The 27610-nt window shown below is 48.6% G+C and overlaps 1 protein-coding gene across 1 annotated transcript in view; it reads right to left on the bottom strand.

Annotated features, from left to right (window-relative positions):
* Window positions 1–662: 662 nt before the first annotated feature.
* LOC306649314 (kinesin-like protein KIF19) overlaps window positions 663–27610 on the bottom strand; it is a 43319-nt gene continuing 16371 nt past the window's right edge. The window contains exons 10-20 of the mRNA XM_079120161.1: window positions 26968–27115; window positions 22722–22899; window positions 21309–21489; window positions 18167–18437; window positions 15521–15642; window positions 12870–12994; window positions 9885–9993; window positions 7718–8110; window positions 6770–6917; window positions 2918–3025; window positions 663–881 (exon numbers count right to left, since the gene is read on the bottom strand). Coding sequence (XP_078976287.1) covers window positions 781–881; window positions 2918–3025; window positions 6770–6917; window positions 7718–8110; window positions 9885–9993; window positions 12870–12994; window positions 15521–15642; window positions 18167–18437; window positions 21309–21489; window positions 22722–22899; window positions 26968–27115 — 1884 coding nt within the window. The 3' untranslated portion in view covers window positions 663–780. The remainder of the gene's footprint in view (window positions 882–2917; window positions 3026–6769; window positions 6918–7717; window positions 8111–9884; window positions 9994–12869; window positions 12995–15520; window positions 15643–18166; window positions 18438–21308; window positions 21490–22721; window positions 22900–26967; window positions 27116–27610) is intronic.

Genomic DNA, 27610 nt, shown 5'->3' with positions numbered 1-27610 from the left:
GGGTGGCTCTCTACACAGGAGCCCCAGAGTGCAAGGGGTGAAGGCCTGGATTTGAGAAAGAGAGCACCAAACACAACTAGAGCAGATTGCAGCCGTCTCTTCATAGGATGGTGCTCGGGCCTCCTGTGTGATCTGATGAAAAAAATCACTGAAGCTCATAAACCCCTTAGGCCCTCACCTCACAGGTGCCCAGCTTTCGAGGTTTTTGTGTACAGCCTTCATCTGAGTTAACAATTCTATCCTGCTTCTGAGAGCGACATTTCCTCTCTGCACCACTGCAGTGTCAGGAGTCAGCAGAATGTGGCAGAAGACTGTTCTCATCTATCCCTGATATGCTCACCCAGGAGCCTGCGCCCCTGGGAGAGACCAGGTCCACTCGGAAGGTTGGCTGAGGTTTGTGGGGATGGGGAAAATTCTTCTCCACTACCTACCAGTGGCTACTTAGGCATCCTTTTCATCCTGGGCTGAGTGGTGGGCAGTGACCTGAGAACTTCCAGAGACCGGTCCTCCCAGAGTCAACAACAGGCTGTGGTGTGGTTCCAGGAACAGCATCTGCAAATGTGGTCACCCAAGAAAGACCAGGGACCTCTGGGAAGGACCCATGTTCAGGGCCCTGGCATTCCACGGGCGGCCCTCCTTCAGAAGGTGAGGTAACCCCTGAATCTAGAGTAGGAACTGTCCCCATTGTGTCCCAGCCGGAGCCCCTTTCTCTCCAATCCAACTTTGGGCTTGAGGCCAAGTTTCTCTGGCCTCCCCGTGTGCCTCCTCCGGCTCCACCATCTATTTGGGTCTTCTTGGCCTCTTGGCACTGCCACATTGGAGCTTTCGGGGGTTGCTGGGGGGCAGTGGGCTGTGGTATCGGCCTCCACTCTCTGTAGACCCTGGGGTAGATGGGAAGACCTCAGTCTGTGGTCTAGGAAATCTCAAGGGAAGCAAACACCCTAAGCTGGGGGTCCCTGACCTGGGCACCTCCTGGTGGGGATGCCTCACCATGGCCCAAGCCACTTCCCCAGACAGCTTGACCCACAGGGCCCTTCCTCTTCTGGTTCTGCCATGCCCAGGGCCACCTCTGGGCCCTCAGGGACTTTCTTTCCAACCCTCCAGGTCTAATATGGTCTTGGCTTCTCTGGCATCCCCAGGCCTATCCTTGGGACCTTCCCAAAGCTACTTTCTCCATGTGATTAGCAGCTCTGGCCAGACACAATTAGGAGGGGTGATTCTTATGGACCCTTCTCCATTCCTCACATTTACAGGCACACTGGCCCCATCCTGTCACTCAGCATGCTCTGGCTCAGGAGTTCTGGTCCCGCTGGTAAACACCATTGAGACCAAAGAATCCTTAAAAGAATGGCATAATAATGACAAGTTCTTAATCAGTGATGTGAGGAAATGGGTCAAAAGTACAGGAGCAGGCACTGAGATCACAGAAGAAAGAACCTTCTGCATGGGCCCAGATGGTCCCTGGTAGTCTGTGAGCCCACTGGGGATTGAACCCATCCTTCCTGACAGTTTGGTTGCAAGATGGTTGAGGGGGTGACAAAATGGTGTCAATGATGCCAGAGGGAGCTTCCTGTCTCCCAGAAGGGGTCCAAGAACCAGGTGGTGTGGCTTTGGTAATGTTCTGGACGGTGCTCTTCAATATAGCAGCCACTGGCCACATGCAGCTAATTAGTACCCAAAATGTAAAATTGGGGTGTGCTGTACATGCCAAACTCACATGGAGCCAAAATAAAGAATTTAAATTTTCTCATTATTAATTTTACATTGGTTATATATTGAGGTAAATAAAACACATTATTGGTTTCATCTGTACCTATTAGAACATTTGCAATTATATATATGACTTACCTCATAATTCTGGGAAGTGCAGGGATTTTTGTTCGCTTGCTTTCGTTTTTTTGGTACTGGGAATTGAACCTGGGGTGCTTAACCACTGAGTCACATCCCTAGCCCATTTTGTATTTGACTTTGAGACAGGGTCTCACTGAGTTGCTTAGTGCTTTGATAAGTTGCTGAGGCTGGCTTTGAACCTGCAATCCTCATGCCTCAGCCTCCCAAGTCGCTGGGATTACAGGTGTGTGCCACCATGTATGGCTTGGGAAGTGCAGTTCTACCCTATAAATCGAACTATTATTTGTACATGTCTGAAGTTACAAGAAATAATAGAAGTTTTTTTAAAAGAATTGGATGAATATATACATAGCACATAGGAAATGGGCTCAATGAGGCTCCCACCCGCCAACCAGGTACCTATGTCCTTCCCAGGTATCTCTCCAACCTCCAGATGTCTGGCTCCACCTCACCAGGACCCAGCCCTGAGAGTCCCCGTCTCCTTCTTGTTCTTACAGCTTACTGCTTATGCGGACTCACCTGCTCCACCCTCACCTGAGGTGGCTCTCCAGCTCCAGACCCTGTACCCCACCAGAGGTGCTGTCCGGCCTTCCCCTTTTCAACCTAACTCCAACCCTCTGCTGCCCTCAGCCTTCCTCCAGCCTTCCAGCCTGACCTGGGGCTGGGGTCTGACAGCTCATTTGAAGCTGGGCAATTGTGTGAGAGGCAAGTAAAGTACAGCCTCAGGGATGAAAGCTTCTGCTGGGGCCAGGACAGATTCCAGCCGTCTCTTCTCTACCAGCAGAACTAGCTGAGCGCTGGAGACAAACAAGCCCAAGATCAAGTGCTGGTTCTCCTCTCACTCCCAAGTGACCTTCAGCCACATCCCTATCTTCTGTGAGCATCAGGGTCCTGCAGGTAGGAATAATCCTAGGGCCTACACAGAGGCGGCGTGGCCAGTGTGGACTGAGGGGTGCGCATCTGCCCTCCTGCCCTTACTTCTCCCCATGGAGAGGCCAGGGGAACCCTGGAAGCCAGTGGGGAGGGAGCTACAGGACTGCACGGTGGGGAGGAAGCAGGCACTGACCTCGGATATCCCTGGGCAGGAGGGGCGGCCTGCTGGGGCCCGCGCTGCTCTGCCACATGGCGCTGGGGAAGGTGAAGCTGACTTCAGGCACGTGGAGTGTGTTCTCGTCTGAACAATGAGACCAGAGACAGGACAATGTTATTCTCAGGACTACCCAGTGACTCCTGGAACTAAAACTGAAGAATGGGTAGCACACACAATGTGTTGAGAGCTCCCCCGAAGTCAGGTCTGGGCTTGACCGCTTGCTGGGCCTCCCCCAGGGATTACTTTTTTATGTGAACTCCTGTACTCTGTCCTTCCAGAAGTCTCCCCACCCCAGCTTTTGGTACTTGTCTCTTCCTTGGTACTTCCTTCTTCCATCCCCTCATGCTCTTGGCTGGCCGTTACATGGCAATGAAGAGGACTTGTGGGTTTATTGAACATATTCAAATAGAAAAGGAAGCAAAAGGATGGGACGTGGGGAGAGAAGGGCTTCTCTCCCTTCCACTTGAGTTGAGCTCCCACTTCCTCAGGTCTCTGCCTAACAATCACCCTGTAGAGGAGCTCCCGAGTGCCCAAGCTAAGATCACGTTGTTCCTATGCTCTTCGTCCCTGCTCGTCTCACTCAGCTCCCAACACTCATGGGGCTGAGGCACCATCTGAGGAGCCCAGCCTTTGGCAGACATGGTACGTGTGTGATCCTTCAACACAGTGAAGAGCTGTACGGCCCCAGCCAAAAAGGGACACCTGGTCTACCCTGCCACCTGTCAGCCCTTTCTGCAAACATGCAAACTCAAGTGTGTTCTTTCTTGAAGTGTGGCAGCCAGGCCCGGAGATAGGGGCACTGGGCGCCAATCCTGACCACGCCATCAACACCTGACGTGACCCTAGAGATGTCACATCTACTCTCTGGGCCTTAGTTTACCCACCTGAACTGGTTGGGCTACAGATCTTGAAAGACCATCCAGCTCTAATATGCTTTGACCTTTTGATCACAGAATCCCACAGCTGTAGAGCTGAGAACCCTGGCCCTGCAAAGACTTTGTAGGCACTACTGAGAAGGGTGTCTAGCTGCTTCCTGGGGAGGACAGCAGGAATTCAGTCTGGTCCTGGAGAAGCAGCCCCTTCCTGCCCACTGAGAGGGCTAGTACAGCCTGCTCCTGCTTATCTGCAAAGGCTATCTTTTGTACACAGATAGCAAGAGATGATTTTAAGGAACTGCTCTTTGTTCTTCTATCTATGACATGGAAAACTCTTGTCATTTAGGGAGTTCTTGAAATGAAATGAAATGGCATGATCTTGGGGTTTCTGGAGACATCTCCAGGAAATCAAATAGCAAACAAGTGAAAGTGTAGAGACAGAGGAAATAAGTTCTGGTCACTGTGGAAGCTGGGTGGTGAGTACACTGAGGATATTATATTATTCTCTTGGTTTCCATGTTTAGAAATTTTGCAATAAAATGTTGGGGAAAGAAAATGTAACTTTCAATCACATATACAAACGTATCCTGACAGGCTCATTTCTAGAGGAGACAGGAACACCCACTCACCTCCTGCGGGCAGGTAGGGGAGCCTCCTGGCTCAGCAGTGCGACAGGGTATGGCTACGTGGCACTTACTGTGGCTGCACCAGGCTGAGTCGCCACACTTAATTGCATAGGCATCTCTGAGTCCCTGACCCAGGAAGGGGCTATCATGGACCCCACCCTGGAGTAACTGGAGCCTGGCACTTTGCAACTGCCTGCCAGCGATGAGCACTGGGGAAGGCCAGCCTGTCCCTGACTCCCAGCTCCCACTCCTGGCCACTCTGTTCTCTGTGACTTTTTAAGAGCACATAATGGGGTGGGGGGACTTCTGAAAACAGAAAAATCTCATAAAGAACATTTTGTTTTTAAAAGTGTACCAAGTGGGGCTGGGTAGATAGCTCAGTTGGTAGAGTGTTTGCCTTGCAAGCACAAGGCCCTGGGTTCGATCCCCAGTACCGCCAAAAAAAAAAAAAAAAAGTGTGCCAAGTTTTGAAAAAATGGCACTACAAACTGGGTGTGGTGGCGAGTGCCTCCCAGAGGCACAGGAGGCCGAGGAGGCTGAGGCAGGAGGATCTCAAGGTCAAAGCCAGCCTCAGCAGCAGTTGCCTGAGCAACTGGCAAGACCCTGTCTCAAAACAAAACATATAAAGGGCTGGGAATGTGGCTCAGTGGTTAAGCACCCCTGGGTTCAATCCCTGGCACCAAAAAAAAAAAAAAAAATTGGTACTGAAGATGACTTTGTTCTGCTGATTTTGTCCTCAGGATCAAACACTTCCAAAGCCTGAGTCTGTGTGTGTTATCAGAGTGTGCCAAGCTGCATGTCGGTGGCAAGGCAGACAGCAGAACCTGGTGACACCTGCCTCCACTGTCCTTGAAGTGCCATCTAGAACACCACAAATGTGCCCACCTCTGAGCCAGAGACCATGCCCTCATAAAGTAAAAACAAAAGGACATCTGGAACTATGGATCTGAACTGGGAGTCTGGGGCCTGCCCACCTGGTTTCAACCCCCAACACTGCCACTCCCTGCTGTGTGGACTGGGCAAGCTCCTCAACCTCTCTGTGCCTCAGTTTACTCCTCTATATTACATGGAAGATAGCCATTCCTTACCTCACAGGACTAGTATGAGCCCAAATAGAGGTACCCCTGCAGGGTGCCTAGCCCAGTGCCTGGCGCAGCCTGTGCTCAATAAATGAGCACCATCTGTAACCCCTATGGCAGCTGTGCTCCCAACAACCTTGGTGAGGAGCTTGCTCCGCTTCCTTCCAATCTGCTATAAACTGACTTTTTGTAAATATAACAAAAGTGAATTAGTAAAAAAATGAAATGCAACATGTTTGGGAGGGTCTGGGGATCGAACCCAGGGGTGCTTAACCACTGAGCCACATCCCCAGTCATTTTTATTGTTTATTTTGAGACAGGGTCTTGCTAAGTTGCTCAGGGCCTTGATAAGTTGCTGAGGCTGACCTAGAACTTGCAGTCTTCCTGCCTCAGGTACGCACCACTGCCCCCAGCAAAATGCAGTATTTTTTAAAAATACAGAATGAGCTGGGCACAGTAGTACACACTTGTGGTTCCAGTGACTAGGGAAGCTGAGGTAGGAGGATCACAAGTTCAAGACCAGTCTCCAACTTAGCAAAATCCTGTCTCAAAAATAAAAAAGGGCTGAGAATGTTTCCCATGGGAGAGTCCCCTTAGGTTCAATCCCTAATACTGCAAAAACAAATAAGTAAACAAAAATAAAGAACTAGGCATTGGTCACGAGTCATGGCACCACCAAACGTGTACTATATTTTCAAATGTTTGGTCTCAACTTCTGCTGCAGGTCACCATGGACACCCTTAGAGAGAAGCGAACCACCCAGCCACGTCTGCAGTGGTGATGAATCACATAGAGCCCTGACTTCCTGTAAGGGGAGGGGGCTGTTCACATCACTGAGGAAAACAGGAGGATGCTGTCCTCAGTGACTACTTCTAGGCAGCAGGGTTCATAAATGGTGCTTCTTATTTATAATTTTGATCTATGTAGCAAAATAAAGTTACTTTTTTGTCATAACATCCAAGGATCCACCCTCTGACCTGCACTAACTGGCCTCTGAGGCAGGAGTGCAGGGTGCATCGAGCTGGTGACTATCACAATCTCAACCACCAGTTGGAGTGCTGGCAGGCTCGAGGCAAGCCCAAGGCCTCTGCAAGTGCTCACTGCAGGAACCAGTGGCTCCAGCTCACGCAGACAGCTGATTACAGGCCAGCCCATCGCCCTTTCTAAGATGCTCATTTGGAAGGAAGGACAGCATCATAAGATAAAGAAAAAAAAATAACATGATGTTTTCTGTCTTGAATCTGGTACCTGCGTGGAAACTGAGGCTGGGTTTTATCTTGGAAGCCATGGGGACGGCAGGGAGAAAGCTTCTTCCTGGCGACTTTGACTGCTGAAGGTGTGCTGGGGGCACCTGGCTATCAGCCAGGTGCTCGGCAGAGTGAGACTGAAGTTTCTCCTGCAGAAAAGGTCATACAGCGGGGTGTGGTGTGAGGAATGGGTGCTGAAGAGACAGCATGGCAAGGGCAAGCACTGATTAAACACCACTGTGTGCCAGACTGTTGTAGCCTCTGGGTACAAAAATGTGCAGAATTACAACTAATCTCCTCAGCCCCCACTGAACAAATAAATGAGACTTTTCTAGCTGTGTGTCTCCCTTTCCCCTTATCAAGTCCCCTAACAGAGGGAGTTTTCATCTAAACCCAGGTCAGTTATGGGGGTCAACCTGTCTGGGCCATGGAGTGCTCAGGTACTTGGCTAAACATTATTCTGGGGGTATCTGGAAGGGTGCTTCTGGGTGAGTGTAACATTTGAATTAGATGGCTGAGAAAAGCAATGGCCCTCCTAATGTGGTGGACCTTGTCTGATCAGGTGAAGGCCTCAGCAGAACAGAAAGCAGACCCTCCCCCAAATAAGAGATAATTCCTCCAGCTGGGCCATTGGCTTTTTCCAACCCTTAGACTTGAATTGAGACTGGCTCTCTGGGGCTTCCAGCTGCTGACTCAGCCTACAGATCTTGGAAACTTCCAGCCTCCACAATCACCTGAGCCAATTCCTGGTAACAAATCTCAATCTCTCTTGCATGGAACATGAACTCATGTAGTTCAAGATCACACATGAGCTTGGAAGTGGTGAGGGACAGGTGAGTAACAGGGTATTGTTTCTTTCACCTCCTTTAAGTCTGAGGCCTCCCATGTCCACCATGACTCAGTGTCCCTGACCTGCTCTCCTGTCCTCCTCTAGTACCTAAGCACCCACCGACTGTACACTCCAGGTGAGTGAAGGTGACCGCTTCCTCCTGGACTTCCTGTCCATGGAATGGGCCCTGCATGGGCTGGCATGGGGCAAGCTCCTGTCTGCCAGGCTGGGGTCAGGGGTGGTGCTGGGCTTCCGGTCTCTGGAATCCAGGGTTGCCTCCTCCAAGAGGTGGTGGGAGAAGCGGCTGCTGTTGCCTTCCCCATCCTGGGCCTTGGAGTGTCGGCTGGCTGCGATGAGGGCGATGCTTTTGGTGCCCAGGGCCATCTCCTTGAGCATCTGGGTACTCAGGGCTGGGCTGCCAGCCTCCCCCGCTGGCCACAGGGTGCCCAGCTCCAGCCCAGCTGGAGCGTACAGCTTGGAAAGCAGGCTCTTCATGTTCAGGGAGCTCGGCTTCTGTAGGAAGGCAGCACCCACAGAGTGGTCAGAGGCCCTAGATGGGACTGTTGTCCCCTAGTGTCACTATTGACCCAGAAGCAGATCTGGAGACAATGACTCGAGGCAGGTAGTTTATGAGAGGTAAAGACGTTGGGGAGTCACATGGCCAAGGAGGGTGTGTGACTAGCCAAGGCCACTTTGGTGATTGTGCTGAATGTCCAGAACACACAGGAGCAAGGGGCACTCACATAGGGTCCTGTCACCACAGGGAGGGGCTCCCAGGGCACTGACCAGGCCTTCTCCAGGCAGGATCCCCAGCACCTGTCCACTGCAGAGTGGCCCTGCAGCTCCCGTGGGGTCAGGGCATCCTCACCACGGTGGTCAGCAGCGGGATCACATACCCTGTCCGTACTAAAAACGAGCACCAACGGCTTCACAGTAATTGCTCACAGGAAAGGACCAAATCACTGACTCGGGATTCTCCTTCACCAGGCCCCCCATCCACAAGAGCCTCGAGTTTGCATTCTGTCTCCCACGTCTGCCCCTCCCCAGCGCTCTAGAGAGAGAGAGTGTTACTCTCTAGGAGCAGGTGAGGTTGGCCTACAATAAGGGAAGCAGAGAAAAGAGGAGAGAAGGAAGAAAATCCAAGCCAGGTATAGAGGCTCAAGAACAGGATAAGAGGCCGTGAGAACAAGGAGGGGCTCCCAGGGTCACTGACCAGGACTTTTCCAGGCAAGTATCTCAGGACGAGGAGCAGGCCCTGTCAACGTTCAAGAGACATGCAAGGAAGGAGTGGGACCTGTCCTTTGGGTTGTTAGACTGCTTTGTCCTGAGTCTGGACCACACTTAGACTCCTACATTCACCATTTTACAGGTGAAGAAACAGCCCAGAGACATGCAGTAGCTTGCCTGAGATCACAGGCTAGCAAAGGATAGAGTGCAATTAGAGCCCAGATCTGGCTGGTTCCTGAGCCACAAGGTGCCCACGCCCCAGGAGAGCTAAAGAGCAAGTGGGAGCCACAGGAACACACAGATGCTTTTAACTAATTCGTTCTTGTAATCCTTTCAAGTACCCCAAGGGGCAGGGGTGATCACCCCAACTACATGAGCAAAGGGAGACTCCACAAAGCCACCATGAGCCAGCACAGACCATCTCTGTTGCATTTTCTTACTTTGGAAGCTGAGGAAAAGGAAGGCCCTGCCTCGTAGCCAAGTGGGAGAAGCCAGCACTGGGGTGATGGGACCCCCAAATTCACATCTGCTCAGGACCTGCAGGGACCCTGTACAGAACTAGGGTCTCTGCAGTTGTACTTACTTCAAGCTCCCTAGAGGAGGTCATCCTGGATTCAGGGTGGGCTGTAACCCGCAGACTGGATTCTTTACAAGAAAGGAAAGGACAGAGAAGAAGGAGGAGCCACAGGAAGGTGAAGTGGAGATAGAGCTGTGCAGCTGCAGCCCCAGGAGCTGACGGCAGGAGGGCTCCTCCAGACCCTGGAGGGCACGTGGCCGGCAGACACTTACCTGGGACTCCCAGCCTTCAGATCTTGGGAGAACGCAGCCCTGAGTTCCACCGTCAGAGCTGGTCCTGCAGCAGCCTCAGGATGCTGTCTCAGGCCAAACGCTTGCTTTGTGCAGGCCACTGTCCTGACAGCTGCTCGAGGACAGCCCTCCCTCTGGAAGCTCCCACCCATTCACCCCTGGCCCTGTGCAGCTCTGACTGAGGGTGTGAGGCCCTGTTGGGGAATGGGGAACCTCTGCAGGGTCCAGACCCCACTGAGCACCACACACCAACCTCGTGGATGGGAGGAGTCTGCAGGATGCGGAGGGATGGCGGAGGGAGGAGACAATCTTGTTTTCCCGGCTTTTTCAATGGCGTGGCTTTTGATGACTTGTTACCATCACTGTGGATGAAGTGGAGGCACCAGTAGGGTCTCTGCTAGGGCCACTGTGTCCTCTGATACAGCCAGGGACCAGCCTGAGCCTCTGCCTCTTCCCTGGCCAGGAGGCTGTGGCTCATGCATGGGGACAGAGTGGTGGTCTCATGCACCAGGGCACAGTGGTGGCCTTGGCCAGGCTTCTGTGGTTGGGGCCAATTGGGCTCATTCACCTGACAATACGCACTGGTCACCTACTGTAGCTATGCCTATCCCTAGGGCCAGGCACACACTGTCCTTGGCAAACTAGGCTGTCTCACGCCACATACATAGATACACACCCGGGGCTAGGGAGATAGCTCAGTCGGTAAAGTGCTTGCCTTATAAGCACAAGGCCCTGGGTTCGATCCCCAGCACCGCCCCCCAAAACAAAACAAAACAAAACAAAAACCAAAAATACACACCCAATGGGCAAGAGGTTAGGACAACAGGAAAGCAGGTGGGTGAGCAGAAGACCCACCCACCTCAGGACAGGCGAGGTATAGTGAAGACATCTGCCCTCTGGTCCCCTCCTGACCCCACAAAGACCTTCACAGACCATTCCCCTTGTCTCTAGTGACAGGGAGGTCTTTGTCATGCTGATGAGGTGGCTCCTGGTGGGCCTGGCTACCAAGTTTGTGGCCAGAGGGTTGGGACTTTGGGCGGTGGACCTAGAGTGAGGGGAGAGGGCAGGGGACTGATTTTAGTCACCTGGCCAAGGAGATATCCACCATGCCCACAAAATGAAGCCCAGAAAACTCTGTGGGCTCTGAGGTTCCACATGGCGTCCTGGTGTGAAGGGTGTGGCTCCAGGGCTGGCAGGACCTGACTTCAACACAGTTGGCCCCTCAGCTGCATACAGCTCTCTGCTCTGCGCACAGTGTGGAGGGAGCTCAGCCTGGTCTCGCCACAGTCCTGGCTGCTCCCAGGTGTGGCTCTGGAAAGTGAGGGGGAAGCCCCTCCTAGCACTCGTCGGACCTCCAGAGCCCTGCCTCTGAGCACACTGTTCTCAGAGCTCCATGGACCGAGCAGCAGGTGCATGCCAGGTGTGAGCCAAGGACAGGAAGACAGCAGGACACCCAGGAGGGAGTAGAGAGGTGTGTGGCCTGGACTAGGGCCCAGGGCACTGTGTTTGCAAACACATACATACCCACGCACATAAAACCCCACATGCACCTTCATGACACAGACACAGGCACATGTGTGTGCATGTGAAACACATTGGAAATCAAAAAAATGACACTGTATGTGAAGGCCTCGGAGGCCTTCCTATCTCTGCCACCTCTCCTCCCTCAAGGCAAGCCACAGAAACCAGACTTCCTCTTCTCCAAGATGGGGCCTCAGAGCAGCCCTGAAACATAAGAATGCTGCTCTAACTTTCCTCCCGCCTGTCCGTATAAGAGCTGATAGCAAAGAAATTCCTCTGATCTACCCTGCTTAGCTGCAAGTCATCAGGCACTCATTCCAGAAGGAACACTGCAGAGTGGCCGAGAAGAGCCTGCAGAGACGGGCCTGGCTGGGCCCCCCTAAGTCTACTACCTCCACTCACATACTTTTTCTCCAGTCGTGTTTCTACATGGTTCATCAGACCTAAGCAGACAAATGGAGAGTTCATCCTGGGTCCTTGGGTCTTCATCTGAAGCCTCTAGTATTATATACGGCTATGATCAAATAAATATGCTATGCTTGCTGGGCACAGTGGCCTCCCAGTGACGTGGGAGGTTGAGGTGGGAGCATTATAAGTTCGAGGACAGTTTGGGTGACTTAGCAAGACCCTCTCTTAAAATAAAATTTTGAAAGGGATGGGGAGGGGATTAAATTGACCAAATTATGCCGTGTGCATATATGAACATGTCAAAATGAATCCCACTATTATGTATAATTATAATATACCAATAAAAATCAACATTAAAAATTTAAAAATAAAGAATAAAAATTTAAATTTAAAAAAAGAACTGGGAGTGTAGCTCAGTGGTAGAGCACTTACTTGCTCCAGGCCCTAAGTTCAATCCCCAGTACCACTAAATAAGTAAATAATTTGGTTATGCTTTTCTCCTGTTAACCTGCCTTTTGTTATGGGGTGTTAGCCATGACCATCAAGATGGGAAAGAAAGGGACTGTCCTCTTATTGTCCCCAAACATATGCACATAACACCCACAGACACACATGTGCCATGTACACAGGCACATGAACACATTTGTACACACCCATGTGTATGCTCACATGAATGAATGTGTGTGTGCATTTGTGTGCACATAAAGCTCTGTGAACACACCTTCATGCACAAATGCACAAACGTGCATATGCAAAGCACACACTGGCCCACCAACATGCTTGCATAGGCCCACATACTGAAGGAATCATGCCACCTCTGCCTGGAGCCTGTGGTTTTCACAGCCCCAAAGGTGATGAGGGTAGACCTGGGCTTTGTACTGGGCCTTCACTGTGTCCTGGTTTGAACAAACCCGCTGCAGATGCATTTAGGGTAAAATTTGGAGAAATTTGACAATAAACAAGATATGAAATAATATTCAAAAGCATTGCTAATTTTGTTGAGAATGATTATCTACATTGTGGTTTCAGAGGGAAATGTCCCTGCTTTAGACCTGCACGCTACTATATTTAGGGGTGAAGTGTTCTGATATTTTCATTTATTTTATTTAAGTGTGTAACCTCATAGTTACTCCATGTAGTGGTTATTTCCTAGAACGACTTGTTTTTCTTAAAAGGATCCCTCAAGGAACAGGATGTTGGACACTCCAGGAAAGAGGAAGCACTGGCTCTGAGATGGGTCCCCGGCCACCTGCCAACCAAGAGCTTAGGATCCACTGACTTGGTCCTCATCAGGCTCCACCTCACCTACCTGTCTCTCTCCTGCAGCATCAAGGGCAGCTCAAATTGGGTGCTCCGTGGGAAATCTTTCCTGTCCTCCGGCTGGTCTCCACTGGGCTCCTCTGGCGTGGGTGAGATATTCAGAATGGAGCCATCCTGGGACCAGATAGTTGCTGAATGAGGCTGGCAGGAATGTGGGCAAGCCACATCAAGCAGAGGGCTTCTGAAGGACATGGGAAGGCCCACGTCCTCCCTGCCACCACCATGCAGTGGGGAGGCCAACCAGTGGACTCCTTAACTCCTGCCACCACCATAGCGATCCCTCATGTCAGATCCCAGGGATCATCCCAACACCTCAACCCTGAGCAAAAGTGGTGTGCAAGGAGACACTTATTGTGAGAAACCCTCAAAAGTCTGCAGGCCCTCAAAAAGTTAAACAAATTATTGTGTGACCTGGAAATTTTAGTTCAGGGTCCTATACCCCAAAAAATTGAAAGCAGGGACTCAAAAGAGATTTCACTGCTGTGGCATTCTTGCCAAAATGCACCATCGTGAGAAGGAGCTCAATCAATCTACTCATGAAAAAACACCAGGCCAGCCCAGGATAGGGACATTCTTCAGAGTAATGGAGCAATGGTCGTCAAGTGTCAGACCTGGGAAAAAGAGAAAGACCAAGGAGCCATCTCAGACTGAGGGAGATTAGGGAGACCTAATTGCTGAAGGAAGATGAATCCTGAGAGGGATTATAGACCAGAAAAGGACATGAGTGTAAAAAAACATTGCAGAAGATGCTCCTGTCACCCCACCACTTAGGAGACAACAGAGGCTTCGGCCAGGACAGAAGCAAGAGGAGTTTGTGGTCCTTACTGAAGAATGCAAATGCTATGGCCACTCTGGAGGACAGCTTGTCACTTTCTTTTCTTGTCTTTGTTTTTGTAGTACTGGAAATTAAACCCAGGACATTGCACATGCAAGGCAAGTGCTCTGCCCCAAGCTACATCCCCTGCCCAGTTCATCAACTTCTTATAGAACTAAACTTACTCCTATACATGATCCAGCAATCACGCTACTTGGAATTTACCCGATCAAGTTAGAAAGTTACATCTGCACAAAACCTGTGCATGGATATTTATAGTAACTCTTTTCGTAATTGCCAAAATTTAGAAGCAACTAAGATGTCCCTCAGCAGGCAAATGGAAAAGCAAACTTTGGTACAGCCAGATGAGTGGTGGATAGTTACTTAACACTTAAAAAAAAAAAAAAAAAAAAAAAAACAGTGATCAAAACATGAAAACACATGGAGGAAATATTAAATGCCTGTTACTAAGTACAAGTAGCCACTCTGGAAAATCTAACTGCTGTATGATTCCAACTATATGGTTTTGGGAAAGGCAAAAAGACAGAGGCAAACAACCAAAAGAGGGGTGGTTGCCAGGAGCTGGTGCAGGGAGGATGAGCAAGGGAGCACGGATGAGCAGGGAGACTGCTGTATGACAATACCACGGCGGACACCTGCCTGGAAAGTGTCCAGCCTACAGCATCAGACCACAAAGGGATTCTACTGGAAACTGTGCCTCTGGGTGATAATGATGTGTTGACATGTCCATTGATTGTAGCAATGGACCACTGAGGTCCCGTGTGGGGTGTCAGTAATGGGGAAGGCTGTGTATGTAGGGGTAGATGGGAACTCTGTACCTTCTGCTCAACTTTGCTGTGAACCCGAAACTTCTCTAAAAGAGAGTTTATTAAAACAAAAGCGAAAGATAAAAACCAAGTGAGACACCTCTCTGGGAAGGATGGGGAAGCAGAGCAGAGCAGAGGCTTTTCTCAAGCAGGAAGTAGATATACGAGTGGTAACTGAGCCTGCTGACCCAGCAGAGCAGCCCAGCACCCTCTGACTGACCCTGCACACCACTGGAAGGAACCAACAGTGCAGTGCCAGGGCCTGAGCCTGCAGGGTGGGTTGGGGTCCCTGAGCCTTCCTCATACCATGCCTTGCCCACCTGGCTAAGGGCTAGAGGTTTCGTCTTCTTTTCTCTGGATCTTTTTTTTTTTTTTTTTTTTTGGTCTGGAATACCAGGCCTCCTCTAGGGTGTGGGAGGATCAGGTATGGCAGCTTTCACACTCAATAGCAAATGCAGAGGCCACCTTGCAGCCCTCTCCCTGTGAACTCCCAAGAGCACCAAGCCCATCCCTGACAACAAGACACCCAGACAAAGAAAGATCTAATACCTGAGATCTCGCCAAGGGTCCCAGAGGACCTCTCTAGGTCATTGAGGCCCTCTGATCAGGGAAACTCAGGACTCCCTGCTGGCCTTTGCCACTGGAGGAATCTCTGGTAATAGCCAAGGATTAGAGATGTCCTAGGAGACAGCAGAGTGGCCTGGCCCTGTGAGTGGACCTCCTCCACCATCTCTGGCCAGACCATGTCCATCAGAGCCCAGGAGCTGGCTGGCCTTATCCTGAAATCTGCCTGAATCCCCAGCCTGTGGCTCTGCCTGTCCTCCAACCCACTGCTCTGGCCCTAGGCAGGTGGTCTGTGGGTATTTCCAAATTTCCTCTTCTGTTTCATGGGGCCTGGCAGAGACAGGGTCCAGGGCCAAGGATGGAAGAGACTGACCATGGTAGAAGCCCTGGGCTGAGGGTGGCGGAGAGGGAGAATGACTGGCAAGCAGGACTCACCCGGAGGGAGCCAGAGACCACCCAGTGCAGCAGCAGCAGGCGGTCCAGAGTGCCCTCGCCCAGCTCCTGGGAGTACAGCCGGTACCGCTTGTCCAGAGACTCCGGAACCGGGATGCCACTGTCTGAGGAGCCAGGAAAGCAGGATTAGAGTGGGGCAGGACAACCCCAAAACCAGTCCACCACTTGTTAGAAGACAGTATCATGTTTGGGAAGTCTGAAGGCAAACACTCCGACTTGATAGAAGAGACTTTCCTGTCACATTGTCTTTGTTTCTGTCTACTTAAAAAAAATTTTTTTTTTTGTTTTTTGCAGTGCTGGGAATTGAATCCAGGGTCTCACCTGCCAACGTGCTCTACCACTGAGCTACACCTCCTCCAATCCCAATTTAAAATTTTTCTATTGTGTTCCTGTATTGTCTTTCAGTCATAAAATGTTGTTATTAACAATTCTTTTAAAAATATTTTTAGTTGTAGATGGACACAAAACCTTTATTTTATGTATTAACTGTTTTGAGGTGCTGAGGCTCAAACCCAGTGCCTCACATGTGCTAGGCAAGCACTCTACCCTGAGCCACAACCCCAGCCCTGTTATTAATAGTTCTAAAGTACAAATAAAAGAGAGCCTACTGAGTGAGAGAAAATCTTTGCTACTCATACTTCAGATAGAGCACTAATCTCCAGAATATATAAAGAACTCAAAAAACTCTACACCAAGAATACAAATAACCCAATCAACAAACGGACTAAGGAAAGGAACAGACACTTCACAGAAGAAGATCTAAAAGCAAAGTACACTCATACATTGTTGGTGGGGCTGCAAATTAGTGCAGCCACTCTGGAAAGCAGTGTGGAGGTTCATTAGAAAACTTGGAATAGAACCACCATTTGACCCAGCTATCCCACTCCTTGGCCTATACCCAAAGGACTTAAAATCAGCATACTACAGTGATGCAGCCACATCAACGTTCATAGCTGCTCAATTCACAATAGCCAGATTGTGGAACCAACTTAGATGCCCTTCAACTGATGAATGGATAAAGAAACTGTGGTATATATATATACAATGGAATATTACTCAGCCATAAAGAAGAATAAAATTATGGCATTTGCAGGCAAATGGATGAAGTTGGAGAATAACATGCTAAGTGAGACAAGCCAATCCCAAAAAACCAAAGGACAAATGGTCTCACTGATAAGCGGATGATGATACATAATGGGGGGTGGGAGGGAGGAAAGAATGAAGGATGGAGGGACTTTATAGAGGGAAAAGAGGGGTGGGGGAAGGAAAAATAACAGAATGAATCAAACATCTTTACCCTATGTAAATGTATGATTACACAAATGGTATGCCTCTACTTCATGTACAACCAGAGAAACAAGTTGTATCCCATTTGTTTACAATTAAAAAAAAAAAAAAAAACTTTTAAAAGTTAAAGGACCACTCCTAGGGATATACCTAAAAGAATTTAAGAAAAACTTAAAACACAAATATTATTCACAATAGCCAAAAGACAAAACCAACCCCAATACCCACAAACAGATGAATGGTGAACAAAATGATCAATCTACATGGAATAGGATTCAGTCATTAAAAAGGGACAAATTTCTGGGTGCAGTGGTACACGTTATGATCCCAGCTACTTAAGAGGCTAAAGCAGGAGTATCTCAAGTTCAAGGTCAGTCTGGGAAATTTTGTAAGACCCTATATCAAAATTTAAAAAAGAAAAATAAAAAGAGCAGAGGGTGTAGCTCAGCAGTAGAACACCACTGGGTTCAATCTCCAGTATCATAAAGAAAACAAAGTTAAAGTGAGAAATTGCCAGGTGTGGTGTTGAACACCTGTAATTCCAGTGACACTGGAGGCTTAGGCAGGAGGATTGCAAGTTAAAGTCAGTCTGGGTAACTTAGCAAGACCCTGCCTCAAAAAAAGAAAAAAAGTGCTGGGGATATAACTCAGTGGTAGAGTGCTTGCCTAATAGGCATAGGCCCTGGGTTCCATCCCTAGCACTGCAAGAAAAAAAAAAGTACAGTTATAACTCTAACAAAATTAATTTCACTGCTTACAGGCAAGGTGTTGGGTTATAGAGAACCTGTTACCTTTTCCAGAACATTCTTTAGTGGTGTTATAATTCATGCCTTTTTCTCATAATAAAGAAAATCATGTAATGTCTCTCCAAAGAAAAACTCATTACACAGTTTAGGGAGTGTTGACTGTAGGGACAAGATGACTGCAGCATCTGCACACACTCAGGATGCATGTGGACAAGAGCAGACACAGGGGCAGGTACCAAACACAAGACAAACATCTCAACTGGACAGTTAAGGAAGTGCAGGCATTCCTGTACGTGAGGCAGATTCCATTGTCCCCTTACAGAGCAGTTTCATGGGTAAATGAAAAAGAAGGTGAAGCCTGGTCAGGGTGTGTGGCATGTTCGTGTGGGTATAAAACCCCCATCCAAACACCATCTCTTTGCACAGACCTCTGGAGAGCATGTGCAGGGAGTTGGCAGTGGCAGGCTCCCAGAGCGGAAGGGAGGAGCTATCTCTGCTCTGCCACGGGGAACTGCCCAGGGTTTTCAACCACAGGCATGGCTTCCTCTTTCCAGAGAACAATGATGATGAATAGCACATCCAGCAGTGGCCGCACCCTGCATCAGCTGCCGCTGCTCCTGGATGACCTGCTCACATAGCAGCCGGTACTGGTGGTAGCGCTGGATCACAAAGTCCTTCTGGCACAGCAAGTTCTTCCGGTACAGGCTGTCGGCCTGCAGTTCTGTGTTCTCCACCTCCAGCTCATGGGCCCTGCACAGCAGCCTCAGCACCTCCCGCTGGTCCTCACTGGTGACTTGCTCAGGCAGCAGCTTCTCCATCTGTGAGGCCTTCTGCTTGGCATGGGCCAGGCGCTGCTCCAGCCCAGCCTAAGGGAGAAACTGAGAACTCAGGGAAAACATGGGATCCTGCCAGCCATGGCTGCTCATTCCTATGTGCCAAGGTCTGCCAATCACACTCAGGAGACACATGGTGGCAGGCTCTAAGGATGTGCCACTGTCTCCTGGACTACGTAGGTCTTCTACTTTCTGCATTCTGACATTTTGACATCTGGGGCCTCACTGACTCTGGAGTGGCAGGCCCTCCCAGGCCTAGCCAACTTCTGGACAGAGCAAATGATGCATCCACGAGTCCTCCTCTCCAGGACTCTCACACTCTGGGTTATCTTCCACCCATCCTAATCTCCCCAGAGCTAGTACTAGACAAGTAGGACAGCCCCTAGGCCCAAATTTTCTAGCCAGTCATTCCTAAGGCTTACTATCCTGCCTGGCTCATTACTTCCTGCAGAAACCGTAGTGAAGGCCTTGACCATGTTGCTTTTCCTGCCTCTTAACCCACGCTGGTGTTCCTCATGTGACACTGTATAGCATGGCACAGTGAGCCCTCTTCTTGGGAACCACAAGTAGCAAACTCTTTTCAATGGCAGTCATCTCCTGACCTGTTGGCCCCACTGAACCTCAAGTTTTCTATTGACACATGGTGTTTTAGATACAGTGCCAGGGCTTATCCCTCACCATGTGTCACCATGGGAAACAGAGCTGCCCACTTTGACACTGTGGAGCATCCCCTGTATCTACCATATGACAGATGGTCCACAACCAAGGTCCTGTGTCTCCCAAACCAAGCAGCACATGAGAGGAAGCAGGAAGGGCTAAGGCCCAGCTCCTCTGCTGTAGGCCCAGGGACTGCTGCCACCCCTTATAGGAAATGGGCTGGAGGCCCTGTCAGACTTCTCCAGAGAAACTGAACCCCTAGGAGCCTGGTACACAGATATAGACGTGTTTGTTTATGTACATGTCTATACACATGTGTGTGTGTGTATGTGCTTAAAGTCAACTGATTGTATATGCTAACCACACCTACGAAACACCTTCACAGCAATGCCCAATCATTATTTTATTTTATTTTTTTTTGGTACTGGGGATTGAACCCAGGGGCACTCGACCACTGAGCCACATCCCCAGCCCTATTCGCATTTTATTTAGAGACAGGGTCTCACTGAGTTGCTTAGCACCTCACTCTTGCTGAGGCTGGCTTTGAACTCGAGATCCTTCTAAGCTGCTGGGATTACCGATATGTGCCACCGTGCCCAGCATGCCTGGTGTTTCATGGAATCACTGCATCCTATGGCATCGATGCATCGAAGTAACCATCAGACCTCACAACTCCATCCAGGCCCCCAAAGGGTAACGCTTGGGCCCAAGCCACCTGGTGAGCCCAGAATCAAGGTGCCCAGGAATGGTCGAAAGACACTTTCCAGAGCACCGAGGAGCTGCGTCTGACCACCTTCTTTAACTGGGATCGACAGGGGACCACCTTGGAGGAGTTGGCCCAGCTCCCCAGCTGCTCTCCATCTCCTCGGCATCACTCTATCCATGGAGACCTCCCAGACTCCCAGGCGGCACTCTCCCTCCCTTGCGCCCTGTCCGGCACTGTTGCTGTGCTGCTATATTGAACTACCATGTTGTCTCTTCCCACTAGGTGTGAGTTCAAGTCATGGAAGGTGTCTCGTTCATCTTTAGGTCCCCAGAGCCTGTCATTAAGCTGGACACTTAAAACACTGATTTGTGTTTGATTGACTGTTAACTAATTAGTCAAGTAACAGGCTCATCCTTTGCAGCTGCCATGACATATCAATATTCATGTTTAGCTCTTGAAGCTCATGCTTTCTTGTTGATGCACATTATTGGCTCAAGCAGAAAGCATTTTTCTTATTTTTAAAAGTTGGAGGAAATCCAATTTTGAATCCTGAAACGAAATTGCATGATCCCCATGCTATAGTCATATTATGTTCTTGGTTTAGGTCATAGCTTTTAAGAGAAATAAATCCCATCTGCTCTTAACAACATGATGTCATCAGACACTTTTTGTACTACCTGAGAAGATACCTGCAAGCATTTACCAAGGAGCTGCATACCCAGAGTCTCCAGTATGCACCAGTTCTGCAATTTTTCTGAAGTGAGACTATTAGATAACCCACTATTACATAAATAGCTCAAATGTGAAAAGACTTCCTTCTCCAGAGAGGAACTTAAGTGTGGCTTCCTTCTGGCAGGGTCCCTGGTCCTCACATGACATGACCAAGACTAGAATCAGGGGAGGAGTGAGCAAGATACCCATGGAATCACTCTGTAAACTATAAAGCATCCACTCTGCATGGGGGTTATTGCAAGGGAAGGAACAAGGTTTGTCATTCCAAGGTGCATCCTGAGAAGGTGAGGTGGGCAGAGTCTCGGTGGAGCAGACACTGACACTCCTGCCCCATTTCCACACACACAGGTTTCCTGGCCTGAGCTCCCCCCACCACCCCCAGGGCAACCAAACTCCTCAGGAGGTGGCACAGGCATTGGGTCAGACCCAGGTCAAGTCCCAGCTCTGCTCCTTCTGCCTTCTAGGGTTTTGGGACAATTTACTCAATATATCTTTTTTTTTTTTCTTCTGCTCTACCACTGAGCAGCATCCCCAGTCCCTTCTATTTTTATTTTGAGATAGGGTTTCACTAAGTTGCCCAGGCTAGCCACAAACTTTTAATCCTCCTGCCTCAGCCTCTCAAATTGCTGGGATTACAGGTGTGTGCCTCTGTGCCTGGCTTAATCTGAGCCTCAGTTTCCTCATCTCTAAAATGAATGCGATTGACCTTACTCCATGGGATGAGCTGATGTTCACAAAAAGCCCACCCAGTCATTGGTCAATAAACACTATCCCCACTACCATGAAAATGCTGGGTCCCTCTCCCTTACCTTGAGAGCCGCAGTTTTCCGCTGCTCAGCTAAAAGCAGGCCAACCTCCTCTCTGGCCAGAGCCACTTCCTGCGGCTCTGCAGACTCGCCCTCATCCCCGTCAGCATCTGCAGGCTCCTCATCCTTCTCTGGCTCGCCCTTGTCCCTATGCATGTGGTGGTGGGTCTTCTCCCGTTCCCAGCTGTAGCACAACAGAGGGGTCAGAGTGCAAACCACATCAGGGGCCGGGAGTCCTGGTACCCCTTGGCCCCAGCTGGCCATCTCATAGGTATGGACATGAAAATGAAGCAAAATTAGGTCTTCTGTATGATCTTTTCTCTACATATGATTCCCCACCCCCACTGCTTGCCCAGAACCACCCTGACCACCTCCTCCAGAAATGTGCCCCTGCTGAACCTCAGTTTCCTCACCATGAAACTGGATGATGGGGCTGGGGCTATGGCTTAGTGGTAGAGCACTTGCCTAGCATGTGTGAGGCACTGAGTTCAATTCTCGGTACCACATATAAAAAAATAAATACATAAAATACACTAACAATTAAAAAATACTTTAAAGAAGCTGCACAATGACAGCCTGCAGGTTCTGGGACTCTGTGATGATAACTTTGACAGCAGGGCTCTGCAAAAGGTGCCACATTAAATCTAAACAGGAGGATTCCATGGAAACTGTGCAAGAAAGAGGGATAAAGGGAGTTAGAGCAGAAGATGTCTGGCAAGAAAGTGGCAAGATTATGAGCACATTTTAAAAATTTAGGATCCCTCTAATGTCTTGTACTGTGTGTAATTGAAAAAAGAAACAGAAAGGAAGAAGGATAAATATGTGTAGAACTGGAAGTAGAGGGTAAAGGGAAAAAATGGGTTTAAGTCACAGTGCTATTTTAAATTAACCATAAGTGACTAGCTGTGTGTCTTAGTTTGTCCAGGACAGTTGAGGGGATACCTCTTATCCCAGTGTAAAGGTAAACAGTGCCCTTTTTGGCCCCAAATGTGCCCTGGGGTAGATGATGGATGTCACAGTCACTCTCCCCTCAGTAGGGATGGACAGGGAGCAAGAGCTGAGGCCAAGGAGCTGCAACACCACGCGCAAACTAATGTCCCCCTAGGCTTCGACGCTCTCTTCCACAAGTGGTGTTGATCTTTGCCAACCCTCAGGGCTGACCCTGAATCCCAATCTTGAAAGAACAAAGGAGTCCGGAAGCTTCTACCTTGCCCGCTTAGCTACTGTGGCAGAAGAACGGGGGAGGGGGGGATGGGCAAAGGAGTCTTACCTTGGTTAAAGTCCTTCTTGGGCAACAAAGGCAGGAGAGGATGTAGGGGGCTCCCACCAGTGGTTCCTCAATACCTCATATGGGCCCCTCTGCCTGTTGGGAAAGAGCGCTGGGGTGCGCTGTATGCAGCAGGCAGCTACACTCACTCTGCAATGGTCAGCAGGTGGCGAGACATGTCAATGTGCAGCTCAATGTTGGTGTTCTCTAGCTCCACCAGGCTGCGGCGCATCTCCATCTGCTCCTTGAAGGCCCCAATAAGTTGTGCCCGGATCTTATTCATCTGCAGGCGGCTCTCCTCCTCTGCTTCATGGGGTGTGATTGTGACTGCAGGAAGGAAGGAGGTTGGCTGTACCAGGAGCAGTTTGGCTGAGCCAGGGTTGAACCCCATGCTTGCCCACCATGGAGGGGCTTGAAACGTGTGGATGGATAGAAGATGGGTGGACGGATGCACGCACATGTGTGTGGGTAGGAAGATGGGTAGGACCTGGGCACAGTGGGCCACACCTGTAATCCCAATAATTTGTGAGGCTGAGACAGGAGGATTGCAGGTTAGAAGCCAGCCTGGACAACTTAGTGAGGCCCTAAGTAACTTAGCAAGATTCTGTCTCAGAATAAAAAAGAAAAAGGGCTGGGGATGTGGCTCAGTAGTTAAATCCCCAGTATTCCCTGAAAAAAAAAAAAAAAAAAGATGAGAAGGGGAGGAAGGAGGAGGACTGGTAAGTACGTGGATACATGGATGTGCAGATTAGATGGTTATTCTGATAGATAAACCATAGATGATTTAGCATTGAAACCCTCTCTCCATCTGATTTCTGGTCAAGCTACCAGCATTTGAGTCTTAGGAATTCAAAGAGGGGCAAGGTTGGGCTAGCCATTCTAGTCCAGACCTTACTTTCTCAGCAAAACCCTGCCAGACCCCCACTCTGCGTCTGCCGCCTGCTCTGATAACACCTGGCTTCTCCATCACGGTCCTCTACACGTCTATAATTAGGTGGTATTTTGCAATAAATACTTCACATCTGCTTTCCTTCTAGACTGTGAGCTCCACAGAGCAGGAGAAAACCTAGGCTTGTCTTTCTGTTTCCTGTGATAGATTCTTACCTAAGTAGATGACCAGTGATTAGTCACTGGTTTTTGTTTTCTCCCGTTGCTGGAGATTGAACCCAAGTCCTCGTTCATGCGAGGCAAGCCCTCACCTTATCACTGAGCTGCACCCTGAGGCCCACCAGTCTTCCCACCTGTACTCTAATTTATGTAATCTGCCTGCCCCTGACTAAATATCAAGCAGTTTGAATTGATGAAATAAGTTGTGATGTGTCCAGAGTCATCACTGAGGCCATTCTAGCAAGATTTTGGGAACACTTGGAACCCTGGATAATGCTCACAGAGTGATGTTCCAGAGCCCACATGCCAGTGTCCACAGCACAGCAGGAACTAAGGGGAACCTGTCATGACCTCAGGTCACCAAGAGACCATCTGCTTTCCTCCCCTTACAGATCACCAAGGACCTGCTCCAATAAATAAGAGCCAGCAGAGAAGTTATCATGGTGTGACTTTGTTGACCTCTGACCCCAGAAGCCTAATTCTTTTTTTTTTTTTTATTGTAAACAAATGGGATACATGTTGTTTCTCTGTTTGTCCAATTCTTGATAATCACCTAGCTAAGTGAATTCTCTGCAATGTCACACTTCCTATTCTACTCACCTCCCCCCAAGTCCCTCTGGCTCTCCAAGTCCCACCGGCCCATGGAACTTGGCTTGTCATCACTTGTAGCATCCCTTCTCTGAGTTCCCTTCACCCTCCTGCTCCAGCAGAATTCTCACCTCTCCAAGTGTCCCAGACAGAACAGATCCTCTGCACTCAGGGTAGCTGTGACCAACAAGACCAAGAGTGCCCATCTCAGGGCTGGAATGCGCAAGCTGGGATGGCCTCCTGTGGAATGTGGTATTACAGAGGGTGGGGGGCTATCATGCAGCAGATGATCCCCAGATACATGGGTGGGGGAGAAGCATGTGAAGAAACAGTAGCTACTAGCAGGGCTTGGTGGCACACAACTGTAGTTCCAGTTACTTTGGAGACTGAGGCAGGAGGATAACTTGGGCCCAAGTGTTCAAGACCCAAGTGTGGGCAACACAGCCAGATCCTGTCTCAAAGGGAAAAAAATTTTAAATATACAGGAGGATTGTGTAGATTGTACAAAGATACTATGTCATCTTATATAAGGGATGGAGCATCCAAGGACTTGTATATTTGTATATAATATACAAATATCATATATTGGAGGACTGGAACTAATTCCCCTCAAATACAGAGCAATGATTGTTTTTCCATGAGCAATATTGGAACTTATGTTTCTTGTTAAAAATTCAAATAATTCATCAAGAGTCAAAAGACCCTCTCGATCATCTGATTACCCTGTCTTCCAGACTCAGCTCCTCCTTACCAATAACCATGGTTATCACAGTTCCAGGTCTTCCTCTGCACAGTTGTGACATAGGCGTGTCTACAGAGATAAATGGTGTTTGTGTTTGGGTGTTCACATAAATGGCATCAGACTGTGGCCCTATTCCTTCATGTGTTTCTCCCCAGCTGTATGTCTGGGGTCATCTGTACGCATGACAGCTCACTCTACCCTACATAACAACGGGCACAGAACATTCCACAGGAGACCGCCCCAGTTTTCTCATTCTAGTCCTGAGAGAGGTACTCTGGGGCTTGCTGGGCACAGCTTCCCTGAGCACAGGGGGCCTGTTCTCTCTGAGAGGCATGGAGGGACCAACTGCTAGGTTTGTGCTCAACAGGCTCCCAAAGACACACATTAACACACACTCTTCCCAATAACACTGCTTAAGGCTATCATTTCCACACTTGATTTTACATTATTTTATATTGTCCATTTAATTAATACTTCATGTTACCTGATATTTTAACTTTATCTGGTCTGAGAAGTGAAAATTATTTCCAATTTGCATCTCTGCTCTCTAGTGCATTTGAGAATCTTTTCATGTTTATTGTCACTAAGAATTCTTCTATGAATTGCCAGTGCTTTGCTCATTTTTTAAAATCGGGCCATTTACTCTTTCTTACTGATTTTAGAAGTTCTTTATAAATTTTGGTAAAACTTATCTTTTTTTAAAAATTATTTTTAAATTATTTTTCATCAGTGATACCAATATAAACTTGAGCACATCTTTTTTTAATACTTTTTTAGTTGTAGAGAGACAACAATGCCTTTATTTATTTATTTTTATGTGGTGCCGAGGATGGAACCCAGTGCCTCACACGTGCTAGGCAAGTTCTCTACCATTGAGCCCCAGCCCCAGCCCAAAACTTACCTTCTTAACAAAGCAAAAGAACATGCATGTGTGTGTATATCTACTGGATCTACTGAATTTGATTTTTAACAGAAATGGGATTTTTTTTGTTTGTTTTTTTTTCCTGTACTGGAAATTTCCTGTACTGGCACTCAACCACTGAACTATATCTCCAGTCTTTTTTTTTAATATTTTTATTTTGAGACAGGGTCTCACTAATTTGCCCAGAGCCTCACTAAGTTGCTGAGGCTGGCCTCAAATTTGAGATTCTCCTGCCTCAGCCTCCTGAATCACTGGGATAACAGGTGTATGCCACTGCACTCACCTTTGATAGAAATATTCTTGAGTGTTCTTAACTTACTGACAAATTTTATCATCTTAAAGTCAAACTATGGTGTGCTTCCAGACTGGGGAGGAGGTTAACTGAATAAAACTGACTTGCAAGCTAGGGAGACAGGGAAAGCTGCCTTATAGGCATGGGGTGTCACTCTGGGATGATGGAAGGGCTTTGGAGGTGGAGGCTGCACAAAACTGCAAATAGGCTAAAAGCCACTGGATTATTCAGCTTAAGATGGTTGATTTTAAGTTATTCTACCTCACTAACATTTTAAAAGGCATCAGAAGCAAACATTAGGGGAGTTGAAAACTTAATGCACTGTATTTGCAACTTTTTTGTAAATCTAAGAACTGTTCCAAAATAAAAAGATTATCTTTTAAAAAGCTGACTTGGAAGGAAGGAAAAATGAAAAGGTTAGAGGACATAGAGAAAAGGAGAAGTTAAACAAAAAGAAAAAAACTGAAAAATTAGAGGAAAGCAGAACACAATCCAATCCCATTTTACAGGTATGGAAACAGAAGCTGGGGATACGGCTTTCAGTCAGGAGGCATCTGAGTGAGGACCCAGGGAAGGGTCACTGAATCACTCTCTGAATGCAGGTGCTCATAGCGAACCAGGCACCGTGTGCTCAGGCTGGGAGAAGGAATGAATCCGTGGGTCAGGGATGGTAGTTATGGAGCCATGGGGAGGGGACAGAACCACGGAGGCCTACAGGAGGCAGGAGGCCTATACTCACACTACCTTGTACATCTGGGATGCCAGGTTCACTTTTCTTCTTCTCTTGCTTCTCAATTTTTGATTTAAGGTGTTCGATCTCCCTGCGCAGGTCAGAGATGACATCCGTGTACTGTGCAATGCGGTAGGAGACATTCAATAGGTTGCGCTTGACCTAGTGGAAAAGACACGTGGCCTAGGTCAGAGCTGGCTAAAACTGCTTGAGAGATGATGTATAAACATGTTGTGTTATAAATGTCAAAGCAATACTCTTCAGCCTCGAAAGGAAATTCTGAACCATGCTATACCATGGGTGAGCCCTGAGGACATGCTCAGTGAAATAAGAGCAGTCAAATCCACAGACACAGAAAGCTGAAGGGTGGGCGCCAGGCTGGGGAGGACGGAGGGTTCCCATTTCTGTAATGAAGTTCTGAGATGAATGGTAGTGACAGCTATTTAACAATGTGAATGTGTGGAATGCCACTGGACTGTCCATTTAAAATGATTAAAATCATAATTTCATGTATATTTTACCACAGTAAAACATTTTTCAAATAATCTATCAAGAGGTATTTTTAAACCCCTCCTACCAGCAGCCACTGCTATCATTTTGACCTTTCTACATCTCTCCTGGGTAGCTTTGTACCCATTCTACATCTAGAGGCGTACA

Source organism: Sciurus vulgaris (genome assembly GCF_902686455.1).
Source record: "Sciurus vulgaris genome assembly, chromosome: 18".
Classification (NCBI taxonomy): domain Eukaryota; kingdom Metazoa; phylum Chordata; class Mammalia; order Rodentia; family Sciuridae; genus Sciurus; species Sciurus vulgaris.
Note: the sequence above shows the minus strand (reverse complement) of the source record. Positions and strands in the feature narration are given on the sequence as shown.